Source organism: Ornithorhynchus anatinus, chromosome X1 (assembly GCF_004115215.2).
Source record: "Ornithorhynchus anatinus isolate Pmale09 chromosome X1, mOrnAna1.pri.v4, whole genome shotgun sequence".
NCBI classification, from domain to species: domain Eukaryota; kingdom Metazoa; phylum Chordata; class Mammalia; order Monotremata; family Ornithorhynchidae; genus Ornithorhynchus; species Ornithorhynchus anatinus.
Window position 1 is genome coordinate 123,816 of NC_041749.1, and position 16,399 is coordinate 140,214.

Below are 16,399 nucleotides of genomic sequence, written 5' to 3' on the forward strand. Positions count from 1 at the left end.
GCTCTTTCCACTAAGCCTCGCTGCTTCTCAAGTTACTTAACCTCTCTAGGCCTGTTTCCTCATCTGTGAAATAATAATAATTTTCTGGTTTTTAAGTGCTTAATAATAATAATAATTATTATTATTATCATTATTATGGTATGGTATTTGTTAAGTGCTTACTATGTGTCATCAGGCACTGTACTAAGTAAGCACTGGGGTGGATACAAGCAAATCGGCTTGGACATAGTCCCTGTCCCTCTCCTATGTGGGGCTCACAGTCTCAATCCCCATTTTACAGATGAGGTAACTAAGGCACAGAGAAGTGAAGTGACTTGCCTAAGGTCACGCAGCAGACAAGTGGTAGAGATGGGTTTAGAACCCAAAACCATCTGACTCCTAGGCCCATGTTCTAACTACTACACCTGAGCTAAGCGCTGGAATAAATACAAGATAATCAGATACTACTTGGGGCTTACAGTCTAGGGAGAACAGGTCACACGGGGATGATACTTGCTCTCTACCTCTCAGTCTGTGAGCCCCATGTAAGTCATGCGGTGTCCAATCTGATCATCCTGGAACTACCCTAGCAATTAGTGGTCTTTAGCAGTTAGTAAGCACTTTAGAAAACACTGTAATAATCATCATCTCTGCTGCTCCTACCTATCTTCTATCTTACCCTTTCTATTTGATCTTTTTTCCTAAATATGGAATAAAACCTCAAATACATAAATTTACCAAAACTGGCTAAGCCTCATTTTGTCAGGATACTTTAAAAAGCCTTGTTTACTCTGAACATGTGTTTGATGCAAGAAGTACAAATAATAATGCTTGAGGTAGATACAATACCGTCAGATCTAGTCCCGATCCCATATAGAGCTCACCCTAAGGGAGAGGGAGAACAAGTATTTAATTCCCATGTTAGAGGAGATGAAACTGAGGCAGAGAAAATGAAATCACATAACAAACAAGCAAGGGGCATAGCCAGGATTAGAACCTGGGTATCCTGCCTCCCAGTTCCATGTTCTTTCCTTCAGGCCCCGCTGTTTCTCAAATGCCCAAGGCATGAAGTGCTGCTGTATATTTTGACCTGAGTTCAAGGAGTTAAGTAATCCTCAATCATTAAAAATACCCTTATGTGACACTTTTAAAGTATTTTCATTTTACAAAGAAACTAGTACATGGAGGTTAAATAATATACCTAGTCACATTGGAAGAGGAGTTATAAACAGACACTGAAAATTCTTGACAGTCAACCAACTGAACGAATTTAGTGGTGTGTGTAAGGCATTGCATGAAAATGTTGGAAGAGTACAATGTAACCGTTGGTAGCCAGGTTCCCTGCCCCCAAGGAGCTACTAAGCAATAACCATTGGCCCCCAAACCTACTTGTTGGGGAACCACTCAAGGCGAAGTCAATGAATTCATCCCTGGAACTGGCCAATCTCCTGCTCATCTTGCTTCTGAAGTCCAGCGCCCATCCACGAACAGCCGGAGGCAAGGTTCTCTCTTGCCCTCATAGCTGGCCGGTCTCCCACTGATCTTGCTTTGCTTTGGAAGCCACCAGACTTCAACCCTCTAGCCCTCAGCCTTCAGCGGTTAATAAAGCAAAGCTTTATTATTCGGGCTGTTGTGCTGAGACATTCACAGTAAGTCACACAATATCAAAGTTTGTGTCTCCTTCCTCTACACGGTCACCTTGGTCCTGCCTGGTCTCCTCACGGAGGTCCATTTGTCATTCACTCATTCAATTGTATTTATTTAGCACTTACTCTGTGCAGACCATTCTACTAAGCACTTGGGAGAGTACAGTATGACAATAAACAGACACAGTCCGTGCCCTCAAGCAAGCGTACAGTCTAGATGGGGAGATCTCCCGTCCCACCCCCTCAGCACTCTACTCCTCCGCTCAACTGTATATATCTTCATCATCCTATTTATTTTGTTTAATGAGATGTACATCACCCTGATTCTATTTGCCATTGTTTTTATGGGATGTTCTTCCCCTTGACTCTATTTATTGCCATTGTTCTTGTTTGCCTGTCTCCCCCAGTTAGACCGTAAGCCCGTCAAAGGGCAGGGACTGTATCTGTTACCGATTTGTACATTCCAAGCGGTTAGTACAGTGCTCTGCACATAGTAAGCACTCAATAAATACTATTGAATAAATACTATTGAATGAACTCATCCCAGCTCATCCTCTTCCATCTCTCCTCTTGAAACCCCTCTGTGCTTTGTATGTTGGGTCGTATTGTGCGTTCAGTTGAGGTTCCAATTGCAAGTGGTGTTATTGGCGACCTTTATCCTACTTCCCTTAATGCATTTGCGATATCTCTAGAAACCAAATCTCCAGGTATGCATGCGCTAGTCCTGTGTTTGTATTTAAAGGTACCTCCCTACCCCTCCACACACATTTACAGTTTCTTCTCTTAGTCTTACCTTCCTTATCCTCGCTCTCTTCTCATAAGCCCATCACACCCACCCTTCTCCTTGGTCTTTATCTCTGCCACATCCCACATAATGACCTTCTCTCATCCCTAGATCAAATTGAGATTTGCTTGTGTATAGAAAAAAACAACCCCCTTGCAATATTCCTTCCCTAAAAGCACACCCAGCAGGACAAACCCTGTTCTCTGTTGGATTTAGGGAGATCCCACTGGCTCAGTGGGAATCGCCTGCAGGAGACTGAAGACTGAATCTGGGCTCATGTGGAGATTTCTCAAGGAATGAACAATTTATTGTGATTTAATCATATGTGCATATAAAAAACAGGAAACAAGTAGGTTTTCCCACAAACAAGTTTTTGTTATTTCATGAAGGGATGGAAACAGGACTAGGCATTACTAAGTCTGGGGTTGAGGTGACTGAAAGGTACACAGGGCAGGCAGGCGGGAGGGAAAGAGGGAGGGCGGGCTTCTCAGTGAACCGGCGTGAGGGCGTCATAGAGTCTTTGTGCAGCCAGTTCGATCATTTCCCGAAGGGACTCATCATCGTCGCTTCCTTCTTCACACTCAACTGTCTGAAAGGACAGACAAAAATTTCTAGTTATAGTCAATCGATCATATTTATTAAGCACTGTCTGTGTGAAGAGCACTGTACTAAGAGGCTGGGAGAGTAAAACAGAAGTGGTAGACATGTTCCCCACCCACATAGTTTAGAGGGGGAGAAAGACATTAATATAAATATGGATATTTACAGGAGTGCTGTGAGGCTGAGAGAAGGGTGAAAGAGGGAGCAAAGCCAAGTGCAAGCCTGATGCAGAAAGGAGTGGAAGAAGAGGAAATGAGGGCATAGGCAGGGAAGGCCTCTTGAAAGAGTCGTGCCTTCAACAAGCCTTTGAAAGTCAGGCAAGTAATTGTCCGTCAGTTATGAAGTGGGAAGGTGTTCCAGGCCAGAGGCAGGACGTGGGTGAGAAGTCGGCTGCGAGACAGATGAGAACGAGGCACAGTGAGAAGGCTAACATTAGAGGAGCCAAGTGTGCATGCTGGGTTGAATTAAAAGAGTAGTGAGGTGAGGTAGGAGGAGGTGATCGGGAGCTTTCCAGCCAATGGTGAGGAGTTTTTGTCTGATGCGGAGATGGATGGAGAAACACTGGAGTTTCCTGAGAAACATTGGCCTGAATGTTTTTGTGGAAAAATTATCCAGGCAGCAGAGTCAAGTACGGACTGGAATACAGAGACAGGAGCAGGGAGGTTAAGCAAGGAGGCTGATTCAGTAATCAAGGTGAGATGAGATAAGTGCTTGGATTAACACTGGATGGAGAGGAAAGGGTAGACTGTAGTGATTGATTGATTGATTCATTCACTGTCATATTTATTGAGCACTTACTGTGTGAAAAATGTGGGTGAGCCCACAATAAGATGCTTCACTAGTGACTGTTTATTATCCTGCGACCAACAAAAAGGAAGACACTGGCCAAGGCACCTATGTGCTCTATTTGAGGCAGGTGATTGCGGGCCTGTGGGGATTGAACACAGAGGGAGATGTGGCTTTCTCTCCCTGTTCTACCCAGTACTGGGCCTGGGACAATCAATGACTGCCACGGAGAGCCACAACTGCGACACCTAAGCCAGATAAAAGGCGGTTGCTTTGAATCACGAGTGGGCACTGGGGCAAATGCAGAAGCAGCAAGAGGAGGGGCAGAAGCATGCAGAGAAGCAAGGAAGCAAGCACACTGAGAGCAGCAGAAGCAACAGGAGAGCAGCACTCAAAAGCAGCAGAAGGCAGCAGCGTTTGGAAGCAGAAAGGAGAAATGGAAAAAACCCAGGTAAGATGCAGCCAGGAGCTAGGGCACCCTCTCCTTCTGCTCCCCCTGCCCTAGCCTGGGGGAAGCCTGGAGGACAAAGAGTAGATTAGGGAGATCACGGAGAAGACTCCCAGACACCTGGGAGTGCTCGAGATGAGACTGTTGGTCACGAATTTAACCCCGAGAATAGTTTTCCTTTTTCCACCAAGTCCCCAGGAGATTCCATTTGTGAGATATATCCAGACACTTCTGTACCAACTCCTAACTAAAGTCTTGAGTTTGAGTTGCAGGCAGCCAATTGGCCTATATGAACCAGACCTCTTGCACTGCAACCTGCTACCACCCTCGATGAAGAAAGGTCTCCCGACGATGATCCAAAACCATCTGGGTTGATCATGGGTTCAAATCCAGGCTCTGCCGCTTGTCAGCTATGTGACTTTGGGAAAGTCACTGAACTTCTCTGCGCTTCAGTTACCTAATCTGTAAAATGGGCATTAAGACTGTGAGCCCCATGTGGGACAAGCTGTTCCTTGTCTACCCCAATGCTTAGAACAGTGCTTTGCACATAGTAAGTGCTTAACTAATGCCTTTATTATTAGCACTTAGCTTGCACTACATAACAGCGTATATAGAACAAGTGTCATTAGATGAACTGGCCAGGGTGGTGGAATGGTTTCAGAATGTGTATTATACATGGTGAAATTCCTAAAGAGAAAATGGGGAGCTCCACCATTCAGGAATTATAACTTCAGAAGGGAAAAAGGGTATTTGTTTGGGGGAAGGCACTTCCCTCAAGCAAATGAAAACTCCCCTTATTGTGAAAGGTGGATCTCCTGATTGGAACCTTTAGCTAAGCTGCATAAATACAAAGAGGTAATTAGGAGGAGAAAATCACAGGGAACACTAATCTAAAAAAGAGGTCTATAAGCGGGTTAGGAACTGTCATCTTTAATGCTGGCCAGGTATGGAACAGTTTGAGAAAAGAACCCTACTGTTGAGAGATGCGCCATTGAGTTAACGAAGTGTGATTGGTAAAAAAAAAAAAAAAGTATGCCTATATGCCAATAAAAAAATTGGAGTTAATTGTACAAATATATGGTCTTGCTGAATGATGCTGCTGGGTCTTAATCTATGGTTGAGACCGTAACACCCTAGATTTTAGCCCAGCAGGACACATTGGCTTGAAAAAAGGGCTCACCGCTCACCTGCTTCGCAGAGCACCTGTCTTGAATACAAGCCAGAAAAGAAAGGACACATTCTCCACCAGAAGACCTGGTCCCGAGAGGATCTGGGTACCAGTGTCTGGGTGGAGATGAGTCATGAACTATAAGAAGAAAGTGTGTGGGTGGGAAGAAAAAAAAAAGGTTTCTTAATTGCTCATTGACAATTGTGGGTAATAGAAATGAGTGTGAATCTAATAGAATCCCACATGTTGTTGCTTTGTGGGAATGCAAGGACTCTCCTCAGATCCTTCCTTTTGCCCTGTTAGTGTTGCTGTTGCTCAGCCAAATGGGAGAGCCAAAGAAAAAGGAGGAAATGGAAAAAACCCAACACCCCAGTGTTAATATACAATTAGAGTAGAAAAATCCCTATTGAAGGGTCTGATAGTGATATTAACCACCACATCTGATAACATTTTTCCCTCTTGTTTGAAGATTGTATTGTGTAATTGTTGGGTTTAGCAGTGTAGCAAAGTCCCTATTGAAGGGACTGAGGATGATACTGATCTCCACTCACATGTGATATGGTTTATATAGTTGCTGGATTAGAGAAGCAGCATGGCCTAATGGCAAGAGCACTGGTTTGGGAGTCAGAAGTAGTGGGTTCTAATCCCTGCTCCACTGCTGATCAGCTGTATGACTTTGGGCAAGTCACCTCATCTGTAAAGTGGAGATTAATGTTGGTATTTGTTAAGCGCTTACTATGTGCCGAGCACTGTTCTAAGCACTGGGGTAGACATAGGGGAATCAGGTTGTCCCATGTGGGGCTCACAGTTTTCATCCCCATTTTACAGATGAGGGAACTGAGGCACAGAGAAGTTAAGTGACTTGCCCACAGTCATACAGCCGACAAGTGGCAGAGCTGGGATTTGAACTCATGAGCCCTGACTCCAAAGCCCGTGCTCTTTCCACTGAGCCACGCTGAGATTAAGACTGAGCCCCATGTGGGACAACTTGATTACCTTGTATCTAGCCCAGTGCTTAGAACAGCGCTTGGCACACAGTAAGCACTTAATAAATACCATCATCATCATTACTGTATTATCAGTTGGGAGCAATTTCTATTACAGGGATTGATGGTGATATTGATCACCACTCATATGTGTACCTTATTGTAAATTCCCCTGTACCTTATTGTAAATTCACCCCATCAACTGTACCCCTGGATGAAAGTAAATGACTGAACGTTGTTAATCGACGGGATCAAGGGGTGGAAGGTGGTGTCCCCACAATAAGCTGCCTCTCTAGTGACAGTCTGGGATCTCGTGAGCAACAACAAAAAGGAAGAGATTGGCCAAGGTACTGATGAGCTCTACTTGATGCAGGTGATTGTGGGCTTGTGGGGGTGGAGCATGGAGGTGTGGCTTTCCCTCCCAGTTCTACCCAGTAACGGGCCTGGACCAATCAACGACTGCCACGGAGAGCCACAGCTGTGACGCCTAAACCAGATTAAAGGTGACCGTTTTGAATGGTGAGGGGTTATGCAGACAAGAGGCTAGTTGGAGGCACGGAGGGAAGCACCTGCAGCAGCAGGAGAGCAGCAGAAAGAAGTATTGGCAGAACAGGCTCCTTTGACCACAGACTGGTTCTGGTTCCTTGGGGGAGTAGAGTGAGTGAGTGTGTGTATGTGCCACTCCCTTGCATGCTGGTAAAAACTAAGTAAAAAACTTTCCACAATAACCCTGGTGATTACAGGTGTGGTTTGACTTATAGTACGTGTCACCGAGGCTCCCCCGGTCCAGGAAGGTCCTGGTTAGTACGAACCGGAGGCTCGCGACAAAAAGCACAGTACTAAGCATTTGGGAGAGTACATTACAACAGACACATTCCCTCCTCACAATGAGCTCACAGTCTAGAATGGGAAACAGACATTACTATACATAACTAAATTACAGATATATACATATGTGCTGTGGGGATAGGAGGGAGGATGAATGAAAAGACCAAGTCAGGACAATGCAGAAGGCAGCATCATAATAGTAGTGGTATTTGTTAAGTGCTTGCTCTATGCTAAGCACTCTACTAAGTGCTGGGGCAGATACCAGCTAATCAAGTTGGATACAGTCACTGTCCCACATAGGGTTCACAGTCTTCATCCCCATTTTAGAGAGAAGTTAAGTGACTTGCCCAAAGTCACTCAGCAGACAAATGGCAGAGCAAGCATTAGAACCCAGGTCCTTCTGACTCCCAGGCCCATCCTCTATCCACTAGGCCACATTGCTTGAAGGCTGAACCAATAGGATTTATGACATTGGATTTATGACAATGAGAGAGATGAGTTGAGGATAAAGTAAAGGTAATGGACTTGTGAGACAGGAAGGATGGTGGTGCTGCCTACATTGATGGAAAAGTCAAGGGGAGGGCAGGGTTTTGGTAGGAAGATGAGTTCAGTTTTGGACATGTTAAGTTTGAGATGTTGGCAGGACAACCAAGTAGAGAGGTCTTGAAGGCAAGAGGAAATGTGAAATTGTAGAGAAGGAGAGATGTCAGGGTTGGAGATGTAGATTTTGGAATCATCCACATAGAGACGGTAGCTGACACCATGGGAGCGAAAGAGTTCTCCAAGGGAGAGGGTGAAGATAGAGAATAGAAGGGGACCCAGAAGTGAACCTAGAAGGACTCCCTCATTTAGGGGATGGGAGGCAGAGTAGGAGCTCACGAAAGAGACTGAGAATGAGTCGTCATAGAGATAAAAGGCGAACCATGTGAGGACAGTGTCACTGAAGCCAAGGTTGGATAACATTTCCAGTGTTGAAGGCACCTGAGTGGTGGAGGAGGATTAGGATGCTATAGAGGCCACTGGATTTGTCAAGGAGATGATTGGTGACCATTGAGAGGGTGGTTTCTGTCGAGTGAAGGGGAAGGATCCCAAATTGGAGGGGGTCACAGAGAGAATTGGAGGAGAGGAAATGGACACAGTGAGTGTAGACAACTTGCTCAAGGAGTCTGGAGAAGAATGGTAGGAGGGAGATGGGGCGATAACTGGAGGGAGTCATGGGGTCAAGGGAGGGTTTTTTTTAGGAAAGGGGAGACACGAGCATGTTTGAAGACAGCAGGGAAAAAGCCATTAGAGAGCAAACAGTTGAAGATGGAAGTCAGGGAGGGAAGAAAGGAGGGGGGAAGTGCTTTGATAAGGTGGGATGGGATGGGGATGTGCAGGTAGAGGGGGTGGATTTTGACAGCTTCCAATGGCCCACCTGCTGGTGATGATGATGATGATGTTGGTATTTGTTAAGCGCTTACTATGTGCAGAGCACTGTTCTAAGCGCTGGGGTAGACACAGGGGAATCAGGTTGTCCCACATGGGGCTCACAAACTTCATCCCCATTTTACAGATGAGGGAACTGAGGCACAGAGAAGTTAAGTGACTTGCCCACAGTCACACAGCTGACAAGTGGCAGAGCTGGGATTCGAACTCATGACCTCTGACTCCAAAGCTCGTGCTCTTTCCACTGAGCCACGCTGTTTCTTGCTGGTGCCAAGAAAGCTTCACCAAGGTTTCCGACAGTGCACTGAGCAGTAACTCTAGGCCTGAAGGTGTTCTACCCAAACTGAAACTTATTTTGGAAAAATAATAAAATGAAACTAAAGTCTGGTGGATGAGATTTAGTTGGAAAAAAAACCCCAGATTCTCAGGCACCACCACCCAAAAAATTTGATTTAGACCACAAATTAATCTATTCTGCACTAAATTATTTTAGTAAGAAATGAATCCAATCAGCATACTCTTCTAACTTTACCTACGATGGTCACATCAAAAAATGATTGGTTTGCCATCCCACCCCGGTAGTCATCCTTTCCTCAATGTCTTCCAATCTCTCCTTCTCATCCCTTGCCCACGATTTCTGCTGGTCCAGTTCTGTACCTTTGTTCCCAGTGCTTAGTTCACTCTCTCTCCTGTGGCTCGCTGAACCAGGCCCACTCCCCATCAGAACAGTTTCCCATTGCCTCTAACTTGCCCTGGGCTCGTTCCTGGCTCTGGTATGGCTCTCCGTTTCCTTTCCACCCCACCAATCACTACACACATATATGCAATCCATGTGATGAGAGAACTTGGACTTGCAAGGAAAGATCAGCATTTCACATTCTCACTTATTCCTTTGGCACACAAACGGGTTGACATTCTGAGAGCATTCTGGGAAACTGGCTAGCTACAACCAAATGGTTTTGGTCCCCAAGGGAAGTAGACTGAGTAGAGCCCTGGCCCTGAAAAGTTGCTATAACTGCACATACCCGAGTCTCCAAGGATATATTGGCAGTCTTTCCATCCACTGTGATACTTAAAATGGAACCATCTTTGAGACTTACACAGTCTTCTCCAAATATGTCCCTAAAATAAAGATTACAGTTAATATTATTTTTAAACAACATACAAGATACAAATAGTGTCTGGCAATATGTGGCTTAGGTTGCTAGACCTAATTTCCCTATCTTCCCATCCATAAAGATCTAAAAACTGGATATTTTGACAAAGAACTACAAACCACCAGAAGGACTGAGGCACATAAATCTTAGTACCCACTTTTCTGGGTATGAACAGTTCAAGTTTTAAAATGAGATATTCATCTTAAGCAAAGTAACAAAAGTATTAACATGTACTATGTATAATATCATATTAAGCCAGCTAAAGAGCATATCACAGAAAAAGCCATGAATTCTAGATGGTCAAATCCTTTCCGGATGAATGTCGAAGTGGAATTTACATCCACAACTATTTAAGTTCCGTGGGTGAAACCCAATTTGACTCAGGGACCAAAGGGAATGCATTTTTAGCCAAGGGCTGTCAGAGTTCCTTGTAAGTGGGGGCCTCCCCTTATGGCCACAGGGCCGGTCTACCTTGGTCCCTTAGACAAGCAGACCACCTGTTCCAATGTACTTCAATCCTTCCAGAGGAGAGCCCAGATGTCTTCTGGGCAATGGGTGCATGGACTCCCAGAAACCGAGTCTGGAGCTGTCCCTGTGGCAAGGCTTACTTGACTCTGCTGTTGGAACTAAGATAGTGGTAAACATGGGAATAAATTTTTTTTTGGAAAAAGGAAGTTTCAAATAATTGGGATTTTTATGGTTGTATATCTCAAGAGATCCTAGACTGGGGTAGTAATAAACATAAAATATACAGGATTGAAACAGCGCTTCCCATTGGAAAGAAGGCAATGTACAATGAAACCCCACATTTTAGGAGAACTGACTATATTTGTCCTTTCCCGAACACAGCGAACTTCATCAAAGGATCAGAGCTGTAGAAATGCAAATTCATACAGCTGTGTTAAAATCTACCTTCATAGCAAAGTATGAATGCCCTTTTACTGCCAATAAGATGAAAAACTTACTGAAGCATAATCTCCAGCCTCTTGCTATAAATATCCATATCTATTTTTTTAGAAATTTTATGAATCGCACCTGCAAAAAAGGTAAGATACATTAAATTTTCTAACAGCAACATTTGTAGGTTGCTAAGTAAAACTGATCAAGGAAAATCAATATGGAATGCTTAATGATAAAAACACACCAAACAATTGTTAAAACAGAGAGACACGACCCAGTATGTGACTACCAGGGCACTGGGCCAGGTCTTCGGGTTGGCCTGCCAGTCTTGGGCATGAGTGTTGTGGGTTGACACTTTCCTAAGCCTCCAAGGTTCAACTCTAAGTGACCAAGAGAGAGGCCAGGAGGCAGACTGGTTGGGGCGTGGGTGTTTTAGGGAAAAGCTGGAAAAAATGGGAGCAGAGGGCCAGGAAAAGCTCAGCTGTGAAGGAAACAGCTGCAAGGGCAAGGAGAGAAGACACAGGAGTAGCATTGGGGCAGTGGATATGGGAGCTAGTGGCAATACTGGAGAGCACAAGAAGAAAAGGGAAGGCTCCTCTTATCCTGGGCCAGCTTCTGCCCCTTCCTTCTACTGGGCCCATCCCAACTTTTGACCCATTTCCTGTTCCCTGGTCCCTGCTGTCCCTCTAAGTGTTCATGCTTGGTTCTGCCTCTACTCTTCCCTAGCTCTCCGCCTGACTCTCAGGCTCCTAGGTCCCAGCCTTCTCTCCTTCTTCCTAGTTCTCTTTCTCTCCTTTTTGACTCATTTTCCAATTCATCTAATAGAGCTAGGACCAGAACCAGTGATGGAAGTGACATGACATCTTTTCCTCAGATTTTCTCAACCTCACTTTTGCTCCTGCACGCATGCACACGCATGCACACACACACTCCTCAAGGCCTCAAGAATTAACTATTAGATCCCATTATCACACTAGAACCCTGTAACAGAGGTTTAGTTCATAAACTTCTCCACAATTAATGTCTTTTTTAAACTAAACCAAAACAGGAATAAAAACCACAGGCAATTTTTAGCTCTTTTGAAAAGACATATTTTAGCTCAAAGTAACTGAGAGGAAAAGGAAATTGGGAGGTAGAGTGAATGAGGTGTAAAAGAAGTTATATACCTTTCTGAATTTTAGGATTTGACTGAACTTCCAGGATGACTGTTGTTACTGTATCTGCATACATATCATTGGAAGGATTTGCCAACCACTGTAAACAGTAAGAGTCAGAAAACACGAAATACTACTGCATCATTAAACAAAGAAACATGGACATGATCGCTTACTCACACATTCACTCTCTCTCTACAGAAATATATATATATATATATATATATGTGCAGTTTCACACAGTATAATTCTCAGAACTCATTATTTAAATATACTTACATACCGAATGAATTCTTGTTCCTGATGGGTCCTAGGATATATCCTATAAAAAGCCTAATTTTGCAGTAATCCACCTCCACCAGTTATTCATCAGTTAAAAATGGAGTGAATTAATTCATTCAATCATATTTATTGAGTGCTTATGGTGTACTAAACGCTTGGGGGACTACAATACAACAATAGATACATTCCTGCCCACAAGCAGCTCACAGTCTAGAGGGACAGACATTAATGTAAATAAATAGAGAAATAAATAAAATACAGATATAAAAATATGTGCAGTGGGGAACAGAGGGAGGATGAATGAGGGAGCAAGTAAGAGCGGTGCAGAAGGGAGTAGGAGAAGAGGAGAGGAGGGCTTAATCAGGGAATGCTTCTTGGTTCTGAAGTGGGGGGAGCAATTATTTGTCTGATATGAGGAGGGAGGGTGTTCCAGGCCAGAGGTAGGATGTGGGCGAGAGGTCCTCGGAGAGACAGACGAGACTGAGGTACAGTGAGTGAATACAATTCCTACTGGAAGAAGGACATTTTGCCTCTAAATTTACCTCTGCAATTTATTCTTTGCAACTGCAAATTTAATTTCATTTAAATGCAAATTACTTTCTCTGTAATTCTTTCATTATTAATTGAGCGCTTACTGTGTGCAGAGCACTGTACTAAGTGGTTGCAAAGTACAATTCGGCAACAAATAGAGACAAACCCTACGCAACAAGGGGCTCAGTCTAGAAGCGGGGAGACAATGTAACAAAACGACTATATAGGTATTAATAGCATCAATATAAATAGAATTAAAGCTAAATATACATCATTAATAAAATAGAAAAATAAATATGTACATATATAAACAAATGCTGTAGGGCAGTGAGGGGAGTAGAGCAGAGGGAGGTAGTCAGGGCAATGAGGAGGGGAGGGGCAGAGGAAAGGGGGGCTCAGTCTGGGAAGGCCTCTTGGAGGAGGTGAACTTTCAGTAGAGCTTTGAAGAGGGGAAGTATGCTAGTTTGATGGGAGGAGGAAGGGCATTCCAGGCCAGAGGTAGGTCGTGGGCCAGGAGAAGATGGTGGGACAAGCAAGAATGAAGCACATTGAGAAGGTCAGCAGCAGAGGAGCGGAGTGTGCGGGCTGGGCTGTAGAAGGAGAGAAGGGAGGTGAGGTAGGAGAGGGCAAGGTGATGGACAGCTTTGAAGCCAACAGTGAGGGGTTTTTGCTTGATACGAACGTTGATAGGCAACCGCTGGAGATTTTTGAGGGGGGTGACATGTCCAGAGTGTTTCTGTAGAAAGATAATCTGGGCAGCAGAGTGAAGTACAGAATGAAGTGGGGAGAGACAGGAGGTTGAGAGATCAGCAAAGAGCACATCTCCTCCAGAGAGCTTCTCTGACTAACCTCTTTATTTCCTACTGCTTCACCCATGTATTTGAGTCCACATCCCCTAAGCACTTAGGTACTTACGCCTCATCCTCCCCAATAGCACTTATCCTATCTGTAATTTATAATGTCCTCCCCATCCTACTCCAGCTAGATGGTACACTACCCCATCTTAATAGCACTTACGTAGATTATTCTTATAATACTCAGTTGCTTCCCCTACCTGTAATTTAGTGTCCTCCCCACCCCATCAGCCAGACGGTTAGCTCCTCGAGGGTAGGGATAAAATCTACATATACTTACCCTGTATTCTCCTAATTGCTTAGTACAGTGCTCTATATCAATGGCTTTTTGGGAGCACTTATTCTATGCACAGTACTATAATAAGTGCTCAATAAATAAGATTGATTGAATTTTCACTCTTAGGAGATGTTGTACAAAAATGGATGCAACTGGGTTTAGTCTTTCTCAGGTTTCTTTCCATAAGTGAAAAAATCCATTCATTACTGGGGCACCCAGTTTCCAGCGATTTGCTCATTTCACGCACATCTCACACACAGAACACTCTACCAAACCAAGTAAATTTGACCAAACCACCCAAATTCCTCACTTCTCCCAATAAAAATGAGCAGCTTCCCGCCATAAATTTTCTCTTGCCTTCTGTAGCAGAGGCACTATTGTTAGACAGCAAGGTCAGAGGCTTGGCAGCAGAACATTCTAAGTAGGAGGAAGTTGGTTCCTCTGTCAGTAAGAGGGGTCCTTGGGGGCGGGGTCTAATGCTCAAGGGGAGGAGTTAGAAAAATGCAATTAGTTTACATTTTGACCTTGCTTGAAGTATGGGACTGGCTGTCTGCTCTCTGCTCTCTTGAGACCCAGCCAGAACAGATTTTCATATGGTAAAGTATGCCTCTTGGCTTAAGCTATACGTAGGGTTAAAAAGGAAGCTAGAGCATGTTAATTTGGTCATTACCTCAACTTGGGAGGCCTTTTTTTAAAAAATGGTATTTGTAAAGTAGGAGGGAGAACAGGTATTGAACCCCCAGTTTGGAACAAACTGTATTTCCCAGGCTTTTCCCTAATCCAAGTTTTCAGGCAACTAACCAAAGGCCCGAGGTCTGACTTCTAATGGCCAGATCATCATCATCCACTTAGTGGCAGTTCTGAACCTCAGTGACTTTAAATTATGCCTTGTAAACCTCAATTTTAGTAATATCTGTTTTCTAAGGAATACCACTGATTAGCTATCTTATCTGGGAATCTCTACTGGATCAATTAAGGGATCAACAGTATTTATTAAATACTTACTCTCCACAAAGCACTGTACTAAGTGCTTGGGAGAGTACAAGATTTCATCGACACAATCTTTGCTCTCAAGGATTTAAAAATCTAATGGGGGAGGCAGACATTAAAATAATAAAATAGGAAAATGGCAGTGTTCAGAAGTAGGTACATATATGCTTTGGGAAGAACCCTATCCTGCCTAGATTAATGTCTTCTTGCTGACCTCCCAACCTCTGGTATCTCCTCGCACCAGTCCATACGTCACTCTGCTGCCCGGATCATCTTTCTATAAAAACGTTCCAGACATGTTGCCTCCCTCCTCAAAAATCTCCAGTGGTTGCCTCTCCACCTCCGTATCAAACAAAAACCCCTCACCATTGGCTTTAAAGCTGTCCATCACCTTGCTCCCTTCTATCTCACTCCATTTCTCTCCTTCTACAATCCAGCTGGCATATTTCGCTCCTTTAGTGCTAACCTTTTCACTGTGCCCCGATCTCACCACCAACCCCTCGCCCACATCCTCCCTCTGGCCTGGAATGTCCTTGCTTCTAAAATCCAACAGACAATTACTCTCCCCCTCTTCAAAGGCCTTATTGAAGGCCCATCTCCTCCAAGAGGCCTTCCCACACTAAGCCCAACTTTTCCTCACCTCCCATTCCCTTCTGCATCACCTTGACTTGCTCCCTTTGCTCTTCTCTCCAACCCCAGTCCCAGAGCCCCTACGTATATATATCTTTCATTTTATTTATTTGGATGGATGTCTGTCTCCCCCCCGGCCCCAGACTGTGAGCTCACTGTGGGCAGGGAATGCACTGTTTATTGCTGTATTGTACTTTTCCAAGAGCTTGGTACAGTGCTCTGCAACACAGTAAGCGGTTAATAAATACTATTGAACAAATGAATGAAAGTGTTTAGGGGATGAGGATTCGAGTGCACAGGTGTTGCAGAAGTGTCGGTTGGGGTTTTAAATCCTACATCTACTTTGAACAGTAGATAGGTGGATCATTATTTCAGCCCAAGTTCAGTTGTATTACAGTTAAGCAACCACACTCTCAATCTTGCAAGGAAGATTGGGGTGGAAATAACTTTGCTCTTACAACACTTTTTAACGAAGCACAAATGACTCCTCTCAAACTATGGCAGAAATTCCTTCTTGAAGAATTTGATGAATAAGATAGACCATCATTTTTAAAAAAAAATCTCCTTTAATGAAACTTGGTGGAAGATTTTTAAATCTGAAAATAATAAATGCCAGCAGAGCTACAATTCTAGATTTAGCAGCACCAGAGACAGACGGGTCCTCCTGTCAGCACGAGCTGGGGTTTCTCCGCTTCATCCGAAGGCAGCAAAGAATTGGGGAAAGGTAGAAGGGAAGCAGTGTGGCCTGGTGGAAAGAGCATGGGCCTGGGAGTCAGAGGACCTGGGTTCTAATCCCAGCTCTGCCACTTGTCTGCTTTTTGACCCTGGGCAAATCACTTCATTTCTCTGTGTCTCAATTAACTCAGCTGCAAAATGGGGATTAAATCCTTCTTTCAACTCAGACTGTGAAGCTCATGTGGGGCAGGGAACATGTACAACCTGATTATCTTGTATTTACCCCCAGCACTTTA

At 44.1% G+C, this 16,399-nt stretch overlaps 1 protein-coding gene across 4 annotated transcripts in view; it reads right to left on the minus strand.

Annotated features, from left to right (window-relative positions):
- Nucleotides 1–2,690: 2,690 nt before the first annotated feature.
- Nucleotides 2,691–16,399, minus strand: part of CPSF3 (cleavage and polyadenylation specific factor 3) — a 40,961-nt gene continuing 27,252 nt past the window's right edge. For 3 of the 4 annotated variants that reach the window (XM_029051472.2, XM_029051473.2, XM_029051475.2), the window contains 4 exons: nt 11,877–11,964; nt 10,776–10,845; nt 9,679–9,775; nt 2,691–2,998 (listed from right to left, as the gene is read on the minus strand). In XM_029051472.2, the coding sequence (XP_028907305.1) occupies nt 2,897–2,998; nt 9,679–9,775; nt 10,776–10,845; nt 11,877–11,964 (357 nt within the window). In that variant the 3' untranslated portion in view covers nt 2,691–2,896. Of the gene's footprint in view, nt 2,999–9,678; nt 9,776–10,775; nt 10,846–11,876; nt 11,965–15,930; nt 16,174–16,399 lie in introns of those variants that run through there. The other variant, XM_029051474.2, reaches the window with a different exon arrangement.